A 21,674-nucleotide genomic window follows, 5' to 3' on the forward strand; every position below is an offset into this window, starting at 1 on the left:
ATCACAAGCTGAGTAGCTTATTAAAAAAACATTTATTTCTCACAACTCTGGAGGTTGGAACATTCAAGATCAAGACACTGGTAGATTTGGTGTCTGATGAGGGCTCATTTCCTTATAGATGGTACCTTCTAGCTGTGTCCTCATAGAGTGAAAGGGGCAAACAAACCTTTTTAGACCTGTTTTACAAGGACATCAATCCCATTCATAAGGGCTTTGACCTCATGACCTAATCACCTCTCAAAGATCCCACCTCTTAATACCATCACATTGGGGATTATGTTTTGATAGGGACAGGAGGCAGCCAAATGCCTAGGCAGATAGGCGCAGGTCAAGAAAAGTGACTAGGGGATCTAAAGGTGACTATGACAAGGAGTAGAATGTTTTATTAAAAATATCTAGTTTACAAAGCCAATGAAAAGCAAATTCATAGAAATAAACTTGGAAAATGTAGTGAGACTCCTGAAATGGTAAAAACGATAAGCTCTGCAAATCCTTTGCACAATAAACAAAGATAAAACAAGACAAAATTGTCAAAAATCATTTCAAGATTCTGGAAAATGACCAAAGGAATACAAAACTTTAAGAATAATTTATTAAAGAAAAACTATTAATGCTATGGTAAAAAATAATAATAATAATGGGAATTTGTGGCATTTTAGTTGAGCTGTTCCCATCCTCATAGCTAGCTCTAGCCTGTGGCAATTCTACCATAACAGCTCAAGCCAGGAATCTAATAGCTTCCTTATTAAAGTAGAATGACATGATTTGTAGCTGACAGCAGGGAGACCACATGCTCAGGTACGTTGTCAAAAACAATAGTTATCTGTGGCAAATGAACAGGGAAGGCCAACATCACATCTAAACATAGATTGTGAAACTGGTGATTTTAAGCAACAGACCAGAAGATTAGCCAGAAACCTAGCATGAAATTGTGGACAATGCAACAGCCAAAATGGTCTCGAAAGCACCCATATAGTCACGGTAGTCAGGAATATTCCATATATATATGAAGTAGCATCGCTGCTCAGGGGAAATTGGAAAGGGCCAAGCTATGCACAAGTTCATGGCTGACTCACTAGTAGAGGAGATGGGAGTAAGTCCTGCAGTAAGTAAAACTTGCCTGAGTGAAAACTGCCTGGATATTGAATACTTTTTCCAACACAAAGGTAAACCCATTGGCAAAGAGTGGAAGCCTTATTTTCGCAAGTTGTTGGAACATAGACTCTGACCAGTCAATAAGATATGCCAACCCAAGGACAACCACTAGGAATCCAGGCTCAAAAAATGAAAACGGGAATTGAAAAAAAAATGCAAAGACATCAGTGATGACACACTGCTAGAGAAGCAGAGTCTTCAGAATTGCTCCAGCAAAGCACTAAACAAACAAACAAACAACAGAAGAATAGAAACAACGATTTCAAGATAGGCTTTCAGGATTCAGAATTGCCCAACTATATTATATTAAAAATGTCCTGTTTTCAACAAAGTGTGACACATAATAAAAAAACACAATGTTATATATATTATAAATATTATATTATTTGTAATATTATAAATATCTATTATATATAAATATCTATATATAAAATGCAGGTAATGTAAACTATGTTCTAGTGTTTTATTGGAGGTAAAACTTGTGAGTGATAAAATAGAATATTTAATTGAGAAGATTTCCAAGCAAAATGTTAGAGCATTGAGTGGCATTGTGCCTCCTGACTGCTTACCCTGAAATGCAAAATGATAGAGATAAATTCAAGAGAAACTGTAAAGCAAAGCAGAACCAAAAGTTGAAGATTTGGTGATTTCCTGCCTATCTTTGTTGCAAAGATTGTTCTAAGGAGAACACTAAGGAAATGGCTGCACAATCATTTGACAAAAACTTTATAGGATTATATGAGTGAAAACACTGCCTGTTTTAACTGAAAGGGATAGAGACAGGACACAATGAAGGAGGGCTGCCAGACTTCTTAGATTTGACAGGATGGAACGATACAGCTGAAATGAGCTGAAAATGAGTGCTAATAATAGAGAAGAGGAAAAGATACCCTGAAGGTGATTCAGAGATGATCGGAGCCACTGCCTTAATTTCCACAGTTTGGATGGCCTTTGCCTGTAGCCTTGCTGGCAGGACCACCCAGCGACCCCAGCCATGGAAGTGACACTGCCCTCCCAGTAGACCTGGAAAAGGGGCATCAAGCCAAACAGCATTAATCTTGAGGCTTACAATCTAAATAAATTTGTCTTGCTAGACTTTCGGACTTGCTTGGAAACCATGGCCCTTTGCTTCCTTCCTATTTTTCCCTGTGGAACACAAAGTTCTACTTATCAGGTTTCATAGCTGGAGGGGAATTTTGCCTCAGTATGAATTGTACATCCTGTCTCACCCGTGACAGATTGAGATGATATTTAGATGAGACTTTGGACTTTAAATGTTAGAGTTGGAGCTGTTAGGATGGAATGAACACATTTTGTTTGGGAGAAGGACACGAATATGGGGAAGTGAGGGCTGGAGTTCTATGGAGTAAATTATCTCTCTCCAAAATTTCATATTTTGGAGCCCTGAGCCCCATTGTAACAGTATCTGGAAATGGTATCTTTGGGATATCATAAGGTTTCAATGAGGTCATAGGGGTGGGACCCTCATGATGAGATTAGTGCCCTTATGGGAAGAGATACTAGAGAGTTTGCTTTTTGGTGGCCATCTATAGGCTAGGAAGACAGCCCTCACCAGAATGTAACCATGCTGCTACCCTGGTCTCAGATTTCCAACATCCAGAATAAATATTCTGCACAATATATACAAAGAAAACCTAAGAAAACTGTTAGCAAGCTGAAGCCAGAAATATATAAAAAAGATTATGCATCATGATCAACTGGAACTTTAAATTACTGTAAGACACTTAACTAATATAATGACCAAAAATTCCCATAGTCATCTGAACAGAAACAGAATATACATTTCACAAAACTCAACACCTACTCCTGATAAAAACAGTAACAACGACAACACAGCAGCTAATATTTAATTTATTAGCACATTAAATGGTGAATCTATGGCTTTCCCACAAACACTGAAACTACAACACAAGTCTTCTCTCAACTTACACTTAATCATTGTCCTGGAGGTTCTAGCAAAGACAATAATGCAAGAAAATAAATAAAAAGGCTTCACATTGGAAAGCCTAAAACAAAGTTATGTTTTATCACAAAATGATCGTGTATGCAGAAAGTCCTAAGGAATACACACACACACACACACACACACACACACAATTACAAGTAACAAACATTTTTTGCAAAAATCACAAGATACAAGATCAATTAACTTTTTTTACACTACCAAATGAACAATCAAAATGAAAATATGAAATGTAATCATATTAGAAACAAGATTAGGAAATAGGAATAGATTTAACAAAAAGCAAAGGACTCATATACTGAAAAACTACCAAATATTGCTGAGAGAAATCAAAGAAGATCTAAATAATGGGGTGGATATATGATGATCATGGATTAGAGTATTCCAAATTGTGAAAAAATATCCTTCCCAAATTGATCTATAGAATTAACACAGTCTCTATCAAAATATAATCATCCTATTTGCAGAAATGGATAAGGTGGTCTTAAATGGAAATTCAAAGGACACAGAATTGCTAAACATTTTTTAAAACGTAAGGAAAAAGTTGGCCAGGCGCGGTGGCTCACGCATGTGGTCCCAGCACTTTGGGAGGCCGAGGCAGGTGGATCATGAGGTAAAGAGATCGAGACCATCCTGGCCAACATGGTGAAACCCCGTCTCTGCTAAAAATACAAAAATTAGCTGGGTGTGGTGGTGTGTGCCTGTAGTCCCAGTTACTTGTGAGGCTAAGGCAGGAGAATCACTTGAACCCATGAAGTGGAGGTTGCAGTGAGCCGAGATCATGCCATTGCACTCCAGCCTGTGGGACAGAGTGAGACTCCATCTCAAAAAATAAATAAATAAATACATAAAGAAAAATAAACATATTGATCACTTATTTTACCCAAGTTTACAATATTTATCATTAAAATACTTAATCACCACCTTTCATCCCCAGTATAAGCCATTATTTTCCTGTCTACAAAAAAAATGTACAGATGGGAAACTTTTATTTCTTTTTAAATAATATCCAAAATGTCAAGCATTATTTTTAAAATTCAATATAGTTCTAGAATACATACAAGTTTCTATAATAATTCTAAAACTATTTGTAAACTATTATAGAGGTAGCAATTATTTTCTTTACATTGCTATTTATAAAATTAAACACTATATAAAATTTGATTCTCAATTTACTACTGATATTAATAATTTAAAGTGCATTAATGCAGAGCTAAGGCAAAATTATCAATTCTTTTCTGTTAAAAATGTATTCCAAATTATTATTACAATCCCTCATTGCAAATATTAAGGGACATAAATAAATCAGAATATACTTACCAATTGTTTTTCAACTATAACATGCATTTCTATATACTTTGCAAAATCTTGCTGTGGCTGAAAAAATCCACAAATTTTACATCAAAATTACAGAATTACTTAAGTATTTTTAGTGCATGTCACTACTATTAATGAACTAAATATTGAAAAACACAATTTTGCATATAGAAATAAAACCAGATAATATAAGCAACACTAGATATCATAAAATCTTTTTCATCTATTTGTCACTTTTCTGTACCTAATCAATTATTTAATTTACTTGGGAAACAACTTTCCTCTATCTTCCATTCTCCATGTTTTCATTGGTTCCAAGCTATTCATATTATTCTCTCTTTTACCAGGCCTGCCTTACAAGAGCTCCTGAAGGAAGCACTAAACATGGAAAGGAAAAACTGGTACCAGCCACTGCAAAAACATGCCAAATTGTAAAGACCATCAATGCTAGGAAGAAACTGCATCAATTAATGAGCAAAACAACCAGCTAAAATCATAATGACAGGATCAAATTCACACATAACACTATTAACCTTAAATGTAAATGGGCTAAATGCTCCAATTAAAAGACACAGACTGGCAAATTGGATAAAGAGTCAAGACCCATCAGTGTGCTGTATTCAGGAGACCCATCTCATGTGCAGAGACAGACATAAGCTCAAAATAAAGGGATGTAGGAAGACCTACCAAGCAAACGGAAAACAAAAAAAAGCAGGGGTTGCAATCCTAGTCTCTGATAAAACAGACTTTAAACCAACAAAGATCAAAAGAGACAAAGAAGGCCATTACATAATGGTAAAGTGATCAATTCAACAAGAAGAGCTAACTATCCTAAATATATATGAGCCAAATACAGGAGCACCCAGATTCATAAAGCAAGTCCTTAGAGACTACAAAGAGACTTAGACTCCCACACAATAATAATGGGAGACTTTAACACCCCACTGTCAACATTAGACACATCAAAGAGACAGAAAGTTAACAAGGATATTCAGGACTTGAACTCAGCTCTGCACCAAGTGGACCTAATAGACATCTACAGAACTCTCCACCCGAAATCAACAGAATATACATTCTTCTCAGCACCACATCACACTTATTCCAAAATTGACCACATAGTTGGAAGTGAAGCACTCCTCAGCAAATGTAAAAGAACAGAAATTATAACAAACTCTCAGACCACAGTGCAATCAAATTAGAACTCAGGATTAAGAAACTCACTCAAAACCACTCAACTACATGGAAACTGAACAACCTGCTCCTGAATGACTACTGGGTACATAACGAAATGAAGGCAGAAATAAAGATGTTCTTTGAAATCAATGAGAACAAAGACACAACACACCAGAATCTCTGGGACACATTTAAAGCAGTGTGTAGAGGGAAATTTATAGCACTAAATGCCCACAAGAGAAAGCAGGAAAGATCTAAAATTGACACCCTAACATCACCATTAAAAGAACTAGAGAAGCAAGAGCAAACACATTCAAAACCTAGCAGAAGGCAAGAAATAACTAAGATCAGAGCAGAACTGAAGGAGATAGAGACCAAAAAAAAAACCCTTCAAAAAAATCAATGAATCCAGGAGCTGGTTTTTGGAAAAGATCACCAAAATTGATAGACCACTAGCAAGACTAATAAAGAAGAAAAGAGAGAAGAATCAAAAAGACACAATAAAAAATGATAAAGGGGATATCACCACCAATCCCACAGAAATACAAGCTACCATCAGAGAATACTATAAACACCTCTATGAAAATAAACTAGAAAATCTAGAAGAAATGGATAAATTCCTGGACACATACATCCTCCCAAGACTAAACCAAGAAGAAGTTGAATCCCTGAATAGACCAATAACAAGCTCTGAAATTGAGGCAATAATTAACCAAAATAAGTCCAGGACCAGATGGATTCACAGCCGAATTCTACCAGAGGTACAAAGAAGAGCTGGTACCATTCCTTCTGAAACTATTCCAATCAATAGAAAAAGAGGGAATCCTCCCTAACTCATTTTATGAGGCCAGCATCATCCTGATACCAAAGCCTGGGGCAGACACAACAAAAAAAGTAAATTTTAGACCAATATTCCTGAGGAACATCAATGCAAAAATCCTCAATAAAATACTGGCAAACCAAATGCAGCAGCACATCAAAAAGCTTATCCACCACGATCAAGTTGGCTTCATCCCTGGGATGCAGGGCTGGTTCAACATATTGAACCAGCATATAAACAGAACCAAAGACAAAAACCACATGATTATCTCAACAGATGCAGAAAAGGCCTTCGACAAAATTCAACAGCCCTTCAGGCTAAAAACTCTCAATAAACTAGGTATTGATGGGACGTATCTCAAAATAATAAGAGCTATTTATGACAAACCCACAGCCAATGTCATACTGAATGGGCAAAAACTGGAAGCATTCCATTTGAAAACTGGCACAAGACAGGGATGTCCTCTCTCACCACTCCTATTCAACATATTGTTGGAAGTTCTGGCCAGGGCATTCAGGCAAGAGAAAGAAATAAAGCATATTCAATTAGGAAGAGGGGAAGTTAAATTGTCCCTGTTTGCAGATGACATGATTGTATATTTAGAAAACCACATCATCTCAGCCTAAAATCTCCTTAAGCTGATAAGCAACTTCAGCAAAGTCTCAGGATACAAAATCAATGTGCAAAAATCACAAGCATTCCTATACAATAACAGACAAACAGAGAGCCAAATCATGAGTAAACTCCCATTCACAATTGCTTCAAAGAGAATAAAATACCTAGGAATCCAACTTACCAGGGATGTGAAGGACCTCTTCAAGGAGAACTACAAACCACTGCTCAACGAAATAAAAGAGGACACAAACAAATGGAAGAACATTCCATGCTCATGGATAGGAAGAATCAATATTGTGAAAATGACCATACTGCTGAAGGTAATTTATGGATTCAATGCCATCCCCATCAAGCTACTAATGACTTTCTTCACAGAATTGGAAAAAACTACTTTAAAGTTCATATGGAACCAAAAATGAGCCGGCATAGCCAAGACAATCCTAAGCAAAAAGAACAAAGCTGGAGGCATCACACTACCTGACTTCAAACTATACTACAAGGCCACAGTAACCAAAACAGCATGGTACTGGTACCAAAACAGAGATATAGACCAATGGAACAGATCAGAGCCCTCAGAAATAGTACCGCACATCTACAACCATCTGATCTTTGACACACCCGACAAAAACAAGAAATGGGGAAAGGATTCCCTATTTAATAAATGGTGCTGGGAAAACTGGCTAGCCATATGTAGAAAGCTGGAACTGGATCCCTTCCTTACCTTATACAAAAATTAATTCAAGATGGATTAAAGACTTAAATGTTAGACCTAAAACCATAAAAACCCTAGAAGAAAACCTAGGCAATACCATTCAGGACATAGGCATGGGCAAAGACTTCATGACTAAAACACCAAAAGCAATGGCAACAAAAGCCAAAATTGTCAAATGGGACCTAATTAAAAACTAAAGCGCTTCTGCACAGCAAAAGAGACTACCATCAGAGTGAAGAGGCAACCTATAGAATGGGAGAAAAGTTTTACAATCTAACCATCTGACAAAGGGTTAATATCCAGAATCTACAAAGAACTTAAACAAATTTACAAGAAAAAATCAAACAACCCCATCAAAAAGTGGGTGAAGGATATGAACAGACACTTCTCAAAAGAAGACGTTTATGCAGCCAACAGACACATGAAAAAATGCTCATCATCACTGGCCATCAGAGAAATGCAAGTCAAAACTACAATGAGATACCATCTCACACCAGTTAGAATGGTGATCATTAAAAAATCAGGAAACAACAGGTGCTGGAGAGGATGTGGAGAAATAGGAACATTTTTACACTGTTGGTGGGACTATAAACTAGTTCAACACTTGTGGAAGACAGTGTGGCAATTCCTCAAGGATCTAGAACTAGAAATACCATTTGACCCAGCCATCCCATTACTGGGTATATACCCAAAGGATTATAAATCATGCTGCTATAAGGACACATGCACACATATGTTTATTGCAGCACTATTCACAATAGCAAAGACTTGGAACCAACCCAAATGTCCATCAATGACAGACTGGATAAAGAAAATCTGGCACATACACACCATGGAATACTATGTAGCCATAAAAAAGGATGAGTTCATGTCCTTTGTAGGGACATGGATGAAGCTGGAAACCATCATTCTGAGCAAACTATCACAAGGACAGAAAGCCAAACACCACATGTTCTCACTCAGAAGTGGGAATTAAACAATTAGAACACTTGGACGCAAGCTGGGGAACTTCACACAAGAGGGCCTGTTGTGGGGTTGCGGGCGGGGAGGGATAACATTAGGAGATACACCTAATGTAAATGACGAGTTAATGGGTGCAGCACACCAACATGGCACGTGTATACATATGTAAGAAAGCTGCACATTGTGCACATGTACCCTAGAACTTAAAGTATAATGAAAAATAAATAAATAAAATAAATATATGTAAATAAATGTGTGTGTTGAAAAGGTGGGCAGAAAAAAAAAAAAAGAAAAGAAAACTACACAGATGCATGAGAGAATGCCAGGAGCTATGTGTGTTGAAAAGGTGGCCAGATGCCAATTTTAAAAATCCACAGGCCAGGCGTGGTTGCTCACACCTGTAATCCCACACTTTGGGAGGCCGAGGTGGGTGGATCACTTGAGGTCAAGAGTTCAAGACCAGCCTGGCCAACATGGCAAAACCCTGTCTCTACTAAAAATACAAAAAATTAGCTGGGCGTTGTGGCTCACACCTGTAATCACAGCTAGTCAGGAGGCTGAGGCAGGAGAATCGCTTGAACCTGTGAGGCAGAGGTTGCAGTGAGCCAAGATCACACCACTGCACTCCAGTCTGGGTGACAGAGTGAGACTCTGTCTCAGAAAAAAAAAAAAAAAAAATCCGCAAAAGCCAAGCCATTTTATTAAGACAAAGTAGCCCTAAAAGGAGACAAAAGTGCTTACATATATGATGTTGAAAGAGGACTCCAAATTTAGGACAAAGGTTGCCTTGGCCAAATAAAGACTAAGGAATTGGATCTAGTCAGAAACATCAGAGAACTCACAGTATTACACTGATCCACTTGGCAATATGTATGAATTAAATATTCAGATTTAAAAATGTCAAAGGTCCTTGGTTAAGAATATTCAGGAAGTTGGAAGGAAAATGTAGGTGATTGATTTATCCATCAATAAATAGACAGATAGATAGATATGGGGTGTGTGGGTGCGGGTGTCCATGTATGTGTGTTTCAATCGAACAACCAACATGTCCTGTATTGAATTATCAACTCAGGAGAAAATTTGGACTGGGAGTGAATATCTGTAGCTCACAGTAGGTAAAGCCATAGAACTATATATATATATATATATCATATATATATGATATATATGTTATATATATTATATGTGATGATAACAAGCTCAAACATGAGATATAACTGAGCAAATATCAATATTTAAAATGTGAATGTATATGGAAAAGTCAGAAAATGTAAGAAAATGAGAAGCAAGAGACAGCATTATTGCAGAAAATAAGATAACTAGAAAGTTCTAGGGAATTTTTACTTTCACTCTTTAAAAATGTATCTCAATATTTCAAAAAGCCAATTTAACAATGGATCACCACTGATTATTTGTGGAGACAGAAACTGCATTTTTGTGAAATGAATAGTTAATGAGCTGTCAGGATGGATGGTTCCCCTTATTGTAATATAAAGCTGGTATGTGAAGAAATGGAAAGTGCTAGGTATATAATAGATTCTATTTTATTTCATTTATTTTTAAATCTATTTTTAGTATTAAGGAGATATGATTATGTTCATATAATGAAGGAACTGTAGATGATAATTCAAAATATTACACATAATAAAATGATTAATGGAATAAGGTTATAGGATCTTTCTGTTTAGAATTATAAGGATGGAATTCAAGTGAGAGAAAACAATAGACACTGAAATTTAGGAATTAAATTTTTATGTTGGAAGTAGGTGGAGGATAAAATAAGGCTAGCAAATAAAATGAAATAGAATAGGAATACAGATGGTTGAGAACTGTGATTTCCCCATTGCTCTACATTTTCAGATGTTTCTTTGAATATGCTTATTTATTCATGTTTTGTAAGTGAACTTAATAATCAACTTGGCAAGCACTTCCTGGTAGAAGCTTCTTGGTATTTTGGGAAATGGGGCAGGGAATTACATGAAATTTTTAATCAAAACAAATGAATAACTTTATGACCTTTTAAATACAGCAGAAAGAATATTTAAATGATAATAATTTTTATTTCCAAAAGTGAGGACAGCATAAAACAGCATGAGGGAATGAACAGAATGAGAAAAGATATGAATTATTTAAAACAATAATGTGAGTAATAATAGTAGTAGTCCTATGAGGTGTATAATATGTATAAAAATAAAAACATATAATGATAGCACAAACTAGAACTTTTAAAGTTTTAAATCGTTCCACCACAATTAGATATCACTTCACACATAATAGGATGGCTATAATCAAAATGACTGGTAATAAATGTTGAAAAAAAAATGTGGAGGAGGTCAGACGCGGTGGCTCACATCTGTAATCCCAGCAGTTTGGGAGGCTGAGGTGGGTGAATCACCTGAGGTCAGGAGTTCAAGACCAGCCTGGCCAACATGGTGAAACCCCATCTCAACTAAAAATGCAAAAAATTAGCCGAGCGTGGTGGTGTGCACCTCTAATACCAGCTACTCGGGAGGCTGAGGCAGGAGAATCACTTGAACCCGGGAGGTGGAGGTTGCAGTGAGCAGAGATCACACCATTGCACTCCAGCCTGGGCAACAAGAGTGAAACTGCATCTCAAAAAATAAAAAACAATAAATAAATAAATGTGGAGGAATTGGAACCCACAGATGTTGTTTCAGGAGATATAAAATTGTCAGCCACATTGGACAAATAATCTGGCAGCCACTCAAAAGGTGAAACACAGAGTCTGCCTATGACCTAGCAGTTCAAATCTTAGTAATTACCTAGAGAAATAAAAACATATATCCACATAAAACATATATTAATGTTCCTAGCAATATTATAATATTTAAAAAGTAGAAACAACCAATTTGTTCATCAGCTTATGACTATATGACTTACGAGTGGTATATTTATACCCAGGCACATGTTATTCAGCCATAAATATAAAAGAGGTACTGATGAGCTTTGACCACCTTATAAGTGAAAGAAGTCACAAAAGATATTGTAAGATTCCAGTTATATAAAATATCTTGAAAAGGCAAGTCTATATCTATGACAATAGATCTGTAGTTTCCTGGGAAGACAGGAGAATGAAGAATGACTGCCATGGTTATAAAGTTTCTTTGTAGGGCATACAGTCTCTGTCACAACTATTCAAGTTTGCCACCATAATATGAAAGTATACATAAACAATATATAGAATAGCAGTAATAGATGTTATTTATACAAACAGCCTGTGGGCCAGATTTGGCCTGAGGGCCATAGTTTGTCAACTTCTAATTAGACTAGCCACTAAAATTATTATGTTGTAAAAATTGTTTTGTATTCATAGACTATATAAGAGCAAAATATATGAAACAATATATAATGTAAAAGCTCATTAGAGGAGAAAAATAAAAATACTTGATTAATAAAAAAGATGTAACATCATGATTAAATCCTTGAAAAAAATAAATAGATTAGATATAAAAGAAGAAAGAATAAAGGAATAAGGAACATATAAGACAAATAAGAAATGACAAAGTGGTAGATTAAATCTAAATTATGTAAGTGTGTGCATTAAAAGTAGATGCAATAAATAACCTTGGCAACTAGAAAAGTTGAGCTCATAGAAGTAGAGAGTGACATTGTGGTCATGAGAGGATAGGAAGGGTCAGGGGAGGAACGGATGGGGAAAGGTTGGCTATTGGTTACAAAAGTACAGCTAGATAGAAGGAGTAAGTTCTAGTGTTCTGTAGCACCATAGGGTGACTATAGTTAACAATAATTTATTGTATGTTTTCAAGTAGCTTAAAGAGGCAATTTTGAATGTTCCCAACATAAACAAATGATAAATGTTTAAAGTAATAAATAAGCTAATTACCCTGATTTGATCATTACACCTTTTATTCAAGTATCAAAATATCATTTGTATCCCATAAGTGTGATTATTATCTGTCAGTTAAAAATAAAATTGTCAGATGTGATTTAAAATGTTTAAAAACTTAGTAACATGTGCTTTAAAAGAGATACACTTTAATTAAAATATTATTAGCTACTCTGACCACACAAAAAAGAAAATATTTAAATTAATAAAATCAGAAATGAAAAAGAAGATTACTAAAAATCGTACCGATATTTAAAGACCTATAAGGGAGTCCTACAAACAACAATATGCCAAGAAATAAATAGATAAAATAGAAAAACCTCTATAGACACACAAACTACCTAAATTGACTCCAAAAGAAATTAGAAAATTATAATAGACTTGAGAAAAAATTTAATTACTAATAAAAATCCTTCCCTAAAAATGTCCAATCCCAGATGGATTTTACAGATGTTGAAATAATTAAATCAATCCTCCACAAAGTCTTCCAGAATAGAGGAGACAACACTTCCCAACTCATTTCGTGAAGTTTGTAACACCCTGATACCAAAGACAGAGAAAAATATCATATGAAAACAAGTCTGCGCAGCAATATTCTTTATAAATATAAATGAAAAAAATCTTCAAAATTATGCCAGCAAACTGAACCCAGCGATACATAAAAAGAATTATGCACTATAACAAAGAGAGACTGGATACAAGGTTAGTTTAATAATCAAAAGTCAATTAATGCACTACACCACATTAACAAAATAACGATAAAAATGAAATTATTATCTCAACAGACGTTGCAGAACAAAAATATCTGACAAAATCCAACAACCCTTAATGACAAAACAAAAATCATTAACAAACTAACACTGGATGAAACCTTCTTTAACCTGATAAAGGGCACCTGTGAAAAAATTACAAATAACATTATGCTTAAGGGTGACAGACTGAATCTTTTCTCCCTAAGATTGGGAAAAGATGAGAACATCTCTTTTCACCTATTCTATTCAACATTATAATGGAACTAGTAATCAGGACAATTAAGTAAGAAAAAGGAAATTTGAGATATCCTAGTCGGAAAGAAACAAGATAAACTATCTTTATTCAAGATGGCATGACCATGTACATAAAAAGTCATGGAGCTCAATAGAAAACTAATAAACAAGTTTGCCAAGTTCACAGACTACAAAACCAATATGGAAAATTCACTAATTACCAAATACTAATAATGAGAAATCCAAACTGATATAAAATTTAAATAACATCTAAAATAATAACACTTCTATAAATAACAAAAGAATCTTTACTGAAGACTTAGACTTAAATATATAAAACATTGCAGAAATAAATTAAAGAATATCTAAAAAATAAAAGCTACTTACTGCTCATGGATAGAGTTAATATTGTTAATATAGCAACATTCCTCAGGTTTATCTACAGATTCAACACAATCCCGGGTGCCATTTTATGGAAATTAAAAGTAAATAAATTTTAAAATATGTTTGGAAATGCATAGTAGCCAGAATAACCAAAAGAATCTTGGAAAATAAGAATATTGAAGGATGTACACTTACCAATTCCAAATCTTACTACAAAAATACAGTAGTAAAGAAAACATGGTAGTGGCATTAGAGTAGACATAAAGATTAATGGACTATAATTTTAAGTCTGGTAATAATACTTAACATTTATTGTCAACTGATCTTTGAAAAAAATCAAGAATGTTCAATGAGGAAAAAATAATCTCTTCAACAAATGGTGTGAGGACAGCTGGATATTGATATAAAAAAAACCAATTTGAATTTCTACCTCATCCAATACAAAATATTAAAGTGTATCATATATCAAAATGAGATTAAAGAATAAAACATTTAGAAGAAACATAAGAATAAATGATGTGATATTGGTGTGATGATTAATTTTACCTGTAAACTTGGCTGGGCCACTGTGCCCAGATATTAGGTCAAACATTACCCTGGATGCCTCTGTGAAGGTGCCTTTTAGACGAAATTAACATTTAAGTTGGTAAAGCTCTAGTAAAGCACATTACTCTTCATTATGTGGGTGAACCTCATCCAATCAGTTAAAGCCTTTTTTAGAAAACAGAGTATTTCCTAAACAAAAGGGAATTCTGCCAGCAGACTATGTTGGTCTTAAACTGCAAATCTTCCTTGGATAACCAGCCTGCCCACTTACCCTGTAGATTTTGGATTTACCAAGCCTTCACAATCATCTGAGTCAATTCCATAAAATCTCTCTCTCCCTCTCTCTGTATGTACACAAACACACACATGTATATCTCCTGTTGGTTTTCTATTTCTCTGGAGAACCCTGATATAGATGTTGGTACCAGGAATGAGGTACCAAGAAAACAGAATCTTAAGGGGACATCTTCTGAATTGGTGCTGGGGTTTTGGGAATTTGCCTTCTACTTTGATTAGATTTAAAGACAATTCTATAGAGAGAAGATAGTTCATGGCATGATGTAGCAATAAAGACAGGCAAAATATTACCACTGAATACTTCTGATCAAACACTTACGAAGGCAAGGGTCTTGGTGACCATGTATGTGATACTTTTGAATATTTTTGTCAAACTAGCAAATATAATGAGATTGGTTGCTCCTAATGTTGCTGGACAAAGTGGAGAAAGAAGAGAATAAGTTTAAGTATTTGAATTACCATCTCAAGCGATGCATAAATTACCCAAAAGCTTATTTGTGTGTCTTGAAATAAATTTTTATATCCCATAGCCACAGAGCTGAGATTACTGAAAACCAAACCCAGAATCTTATCCTGTCAGTGGATGAATTACAGTGCAAACTGAATTCCTAACCTCCCATGGTACTGCCATCAAAGAGAAAGCATTGAGTGGGAAGCAGTGGGATCCTGAAAACTGGAATGGGAACCTAGAGAAGGACCTTAATGAAGCTGGGGCTATAAAACTCCTAAATGCTGGTGAATCTTGTTTGCTAGTAGAAGCAACCTCTCTCTCACTTTCTGAGGAAATTAAATAACCCTGAATCCCCTGAGAAAAATATAATGACCTCCCCTGAGGCAGTTCCCTTACAAGATAGGGGTGACTCTCCTCAGAACCCTAGATATGTATCTTCATTGTTTATGTGGATGGCATTTGTGTTTGTTACACCAGAATTTTAACATAATGGCTATGGGGAAGGAGTGCATCTGCTGACAATAAAGGTCTAGATTACAGAAAAAGATGCCACTAACAGTTGAAAATGTCATGATTGGAGATCTGGAAAATTACAAAACTAGTTTTAAGGCTTAATGATATAAGTCATGAAGTTTCTGGTACATGTATCCATACATGTGGCTATATGTTTTGGATTTTATGGGTGTGTAAATATGTAATTTATCAACTATAAATTTCAGTGCTTACATTGCTGTATAGTAATAACCATAGAGTTTGTTCAATTAATCACCTACCTCTACGCTTTGTAATTTAAAGGACAGATCTCTTGATTCTGTATCCTTCTCATTATATAAGGAAACATCTGCTTTCTTATGTTTTACTTGGTAAATTACATGTTCAAAGCCAACTGAAGACTCCAGGGGTTTTATTCCATAACTAACATTTTCAAACTGTAGTAAGCCCCTAAAAATTTCAAAAAAAAATTAATAAGTAAAATAACGCCTTGTGGAAAAGCCCATACAATGCCACTTAGCATTATTTTTTCATGGTGTGCAGATTATTTTTACCCTGAATCTAAGGTGATAAAATAGGAGAAAGTCACTGGGTATCCACACACTTACTGAGTGACACCGCATAGTAATGCTATTAGCATTTGCCTAGCTATTAATATTTCATGGCTTCCAAATATATTTAAAAAATCATAATCCTGCATAAGGGCAGGAGCCATCATAAGTATTTCCATACCATGCTTTGTGAGTGGCAGTTTTCCACAATAGTCATGCCACACTTTAGAACCACTGAATATTATGTTAAAATGTTTAAAATAATTTTGAAGTAAATATTTTATTTTGTAATTCATAAAACAGTAAATTACAACCTGAGTCCAGTACATGTGCTAACCATCACCACAGATTTTGGATAACCTTCAATATACCCTTGGTAGTGGCAGAAATTCTGAAAGATAAAATACACATATCTCCATTAGAATGGTTTGTGTTACAGATACAATTTTCAAATATGTAAAACATATATGTGTTTTGTTTTTATGCATCAAACACTCATGTTTCAAAAATGGATTTATAATGTTATCAGATGAGCATATGGCTTGGTTTTCCAAAGTACTCCCCACAGATTTATAAAAAATGAGTATATTTTCATATTTCTATAGGTTTTAAATTAAGCATGACATTCTCAGTTGCTAGAGTGAGGTAAACATCATCAAAACTTATATTTTTCATACTTTTCTGACAATGTTGCATGGTAGATAAGCAAAGTTAATTTTTAATTCCATCAAAATGTTTTCATTTGCAAATTTCACCTGGAATTTGTATTTACTTTTGCTTTATAGTTCATCTTTCTACTGTGATACCTAAAATCTTAGTTTGTACCACTTTCCAAATACCATACTTCATGGACTCAATACACTGTATTTCTATTTCCATCTTATTTAGAAATTTATGTGAAAATATTTGTGCTTTTATTTTTATCACCAATTGGGGTACACTTCATACTTTATATAATGAAGGTAAAAATATCTTGAACATTCCACAGCTTTTATCTTCTTCCTTCCAAATGTGGTTTATAATATCCAGATTGATAACATTTCTAATTCTGTGGAGTATCAGGAAGTTACATCAACCTTAAACACAGGATGACATTGAGAAACTTAGAAATGAAAGAATAAGTCATTTTTAAGTCACATAGGATAAAATTTTCATGGAAGAATCAAAAAGCTTCACTTATTACCCAATATCCTTTCGCAGTTTATTTTTATTTTTTATTTTTATCAGTCAGTTTTGCATCATTTGCCTTCACTCTAATATCTTCTTGTTCAATATTACATTTGCACTTGAAAAGTGTGTGTATACACTTGATATATTTGCTGAATTTCTTTCTACTTCATTTAGAAGTTTACAAAGTTTCTTTCTACTTTATTATTGGAAGAGAAATGTTTAAATCTTCAAATATAAGTATTATTTGTCTATTTCTTTCATTTCCATCAATTATGCCTTCCATAATTTGAGGATTTGAGGTCTGTTTTTGTTTTGTTTTTTGTTTTTTGCTTTTTATGATGGAGTCTTGCTCTGTCGCCAGGCTGGTGTGCAGGGGCGTGATCTTGGCTCACTGCAATCTCCTCCACCTGGGTTCCAGTGATTCTCCTGCCTCAGCCTCCTGAGTAGCTGGGACTACAGGCACATGCTGCCATGCCCAGCTAATTTTTGTATTTTTAGTACAGACGGGGTTTCACCATTTTGGTCAGGATGGTCTCCATCTCTTGACCTCATGATCCGCCCGCGTTGGCCTCCCAAAGTTCTGGGATTACTGGTGTGAGCCACCACACCCGGCCTGAGGTCTGTTTTTATGTGCACACACATTTTAGATTGTTTAAGCATCCTGGTAATTTTACCTTTTAATTATGATGACTATCTGTTTGTCCTGGAGAGATCACAAAATCCAGGACAATGATGAATGGCTTACACTTGTCCTACTCTGGATGCAGGGAACAAACTCTTTCCTGGTTTAGCTGGCTGATTTTTTTTCTTTTGTAGATAAGTCTTTATTTATCAAGATAATATGACTTTAGGAATGGGAATCATGTGTGGACTTAAGAAAAATAAATAATCCAATAAATACACCTGTTCCCAACCGAATTTAATGAGCTTTTTCCTAGGATAGAGGTAGGCCTGCAACCTTGGCAAACACAATTTATTTTCAAGGCAGCATGTTTTTACTACATTTGAGATCAACATGCAACTACTTACCACATTCAGATTGTGATGCTTTGAATGCTTTGTAGCATTCTTGCTTGTTTTTTTTTTTAACTGTACATTTATCTTTCATGGTTACCTCTTGGGAGGTAGGAAGCAGAGTTATGTATGGAAGAATGATACAAAATACAGGTGTGGGATATTGTGATCTCCTGTGCCTCTGTCTTGGATTCTCACTCTATCTTCTGTCCTCTCTCTCATGCATGCAAATACAAACACACATATGCACACACACATATGTATGTGTGTGTATAACACTATGTAACAGTATATTAGTTATATATTTATATAGACTACTCTATAACTGACTCATAGAGTTGTGTACTCTCTTGGGCAAAACTTAAAGCAACTAACCATATCTATTACTTCTTCTGTTGAAATCCTAGCCTCTCTAAAAATGCTTTACTTTCAAAACACTTGATTGAGTCGCTATATAGAAATCAAGAACAACAAATGGAAAACACAACAGCAATTAGTAGAGCAGGGCTGAGGTTAAAAAACGAAAGAACAGAGGCCGGGTGCAGTGACTCACTGCTGTAATCCCAGCACTTTGGGAGGCCAAGGCAGGTGGATCACCTGAGGTCGAGAGTTCGACACCAGCCTGACCAACATGGAGAAACCCTGTCTCTACTAAAAATACAAAATTAGCCGGGCATGGTGACACATGCCTGTAATCCCAGCTACTTGGGAGGCTGAGGCAGGAGAATCACTTGAACCCAGGAGGCGGAGGTTGCGGTGAGCTGAGATCGCGCCATTGCACTCCAGCCTGAGTGAAACTCCATCTCAAAAAAAAAAAAAAAAAAAAAGAACATTTCAGGCATGACCAATCCCGGCAATTTTATTCACTCTTCTTTATTATTTTTATAACAAATTATAGACAACATTAAATTAAGCTCTACATGTTCCAAATAGATGAAAATTTAATATACTCCTAAACGTGTGTGAAACTTCATGTGTACTTATTCGGTCCTTGAACATACTTCAAAGAAGATTAGATTCTTATTTTCTCCTCAGATTTAGCTTTCATGATACAAGTCATGGTTTTTCATTTTACATATTTCACAACATATTTAGTCCCTATCACCTCAGGCACATAAGCCCTTAGCATGTGTCTAAATAGTTTAGAAACACTACAATCATGTCTTTTTAGTTAATCATCTGTTTACTAGGGCTAACTCAGTACATCAGTATACATCATCAACAGGAAAACATTAAACTTATGCCAAGAAGCCATGAGCCAACACTTTAGACTCTAATAACATGTGGACACTAAATAAGGTGATCATAGACACTCACATGACAAAAATAAAAGAGATCATAAAAAACATACCTGAAAATCTTGGTCAAGTGGTTTCATAATTCCTGTGCCACTATAACTGTAAACTCTAAAATTATGGGGTAAAAAGTTTCTGTAACATAAAGATAAAATGGAAAAATTTGATTCTTAAACTTTTGTTTTGAAACATTTATTTTATTAATTATAGACAGGTAGGTTGACACAGAAAGAGCAAGAGAAACAGAGGGATATTTTCTAAATATATGGATTTTGTTCTGAATTTTACTCAAACATCTTAGACTTCACTCACTCTATTGTTACTCTGTCCTCCTAGCTGTTTCCCAAACACAACAGGCAAGCTTGGACCTCAGGATATTTGTACCATTTTGTTGGCCATTCCTGGAAAGTTCTTCAACATAGTTCATTGTTCTCCATCTACTTCAAGTCTTTGCTTATACATCAACTTCCCACTGAGGTTTATCTTGAAAATTTTATTTAAAATGTCAACTTGTTCAATCACCAAAGCATAGGATTTTTAAACCATACTCTAAATTTGCTCTATAGTTTTTGCCCAAGCATATATTACCTTCTCACATTCTTTCTACTCTATTTATTTATTATATAATATTCATCTCATTTGATGATAATATAAACTCAGAGATTTGCATCTATGTTGTTACTAATACTAATGCACCCCAAGCATTAGTATTGTTTGCCAAAGTTACATAAAAAGTTAAGCTAATCTCAGAAGATCAGAGCATTTTTGTTTCAAAATTGATGACACAGTATCAAAAAGCTTTATGTAAATCAAGTAGGATAAAGGGAAATAAAAGTCAGATATAAATATATCATCAAAAGAAAAAAAAAAACTAACAAAAGCCCAGATAAACTTTAAAGATCTTTAAAGTTTCAAGGAAAAAGAATTCTACTTTTGAAGAAACAAATAATTCTTAATAAACCAATTAACAAATAATACAGCTACTTCATCAATAGAAAAGGAAAAAAAAAGTCAGAAAACAATGGAATGATGATTTAAAAGGCAAACGACATCTTTTTCAAAGACATCTTAGAATTTATTCCAGCAAAAATTTATAAGAATATAGTTAAGTTGTTCCATATGAATTTTAGCATTGTTTTTTATTTACATTTCTGTGAAAAATGTCATTAGAATTTTGAGAGGGTTTGCACTGAATCTGTAGATTGCTTTGAGTATTATGGACATTTTAGCAATATTTATTTTTCCAGTTCATGAACATGCTTTATCTTTCTATTTATTTGCTGTTTTCCTTCATTTCTTTTAAGAATGTTTTATAGTTTTCAATGTACAGATCTTTTACCTCCTTCGTTAAATTTGTCTAAATAGCCAAAACGAGCTTGACCAAAATGAACACAGCTAGAGGCATCATACTACTTGACTTCAAACTATACTGTATAGCCATAGTAACCAAAAGAGCATAGTACTGGTATAAAAATAGATATATAGACCAATGGAACAATATAGATATAAGAGAAATAAACAGTCAGTTGGTGTTTGACAAAATTGTCAAGAAGACACAATGGGGAAATCACATAGAGAAAACTGGACACCCACATGCAGAAAAACAAAATTGCATCGTTTCACACACCATATTAAAAAAGCACTCAAGGCCAGGAGCAGTGGCTCACGCCTGTAATCCCAGCACTTTGGAAAGCCGAGGCGGGTAGATCACGAGGTCGGGAGATTGAGACCATCCTGGTTAAAATGGTGAAACCCCGACTCTACTAAAAATGCAAAAAATTAGCCAGGCATGGTGGTGGGCGCCTGTAGTCCCAGCTACTTGGGAGGCTGAGGCAGGAGAATGGCGTGAACCCGGGAGGCAGAGCTTGCAGTGAGCCGAGA

General features: G+C 35.0%; 1 protein-coding gene across 1 annotated transcript in view; it reads right to left on the bottom strand.

The window, feature by feature from the left end:
• Positions 1 to 21,674, bottom strand: part of ADAM2 (ADAM metallopeptidase domain 2) — a 94,244-nt gene that overhangs the window by 60,905 nt on the left and 11,665 nt on the right. The window contains exons 4-7 of the mRNA XM_519722.8: positions 19,850 to 19,928; positions 16,629 to 16,705; positions 16,045 to 16,213; positions 4,460 to 4,516 (exon numbers count right to left, since the gene is read on the bottom strand). Coding sequence (XP_519722.5) covers positions 4,460 to 4,516; positions 16,045 to 16,213; positions 16,629 to 16,705; positions 19,850 to 19,928 — 382 coding nt within the window. The remainder of the gene's footprint in view (positions 1 to 4,459; positions 4,517 to 16,044; positions 16,214 to 16,628; positions 16,706 to 19,849; positions 19,929 to 21,674) is intronic.

This window comes from Pan troglodytes, chromosome 7, assembly GCF_028858775.2.
Source record: "Pan troglodytes isolate AG18354 chromosome 7, NHGRI_mPanTro3-v2.0_pri, whole genome shotgun sequence".
Lineage (NCBI taxonomy): Eukaryota > Metazoa > Chordata > Mammalia > Primates > Hominidae > Pan > Pan troglodytes.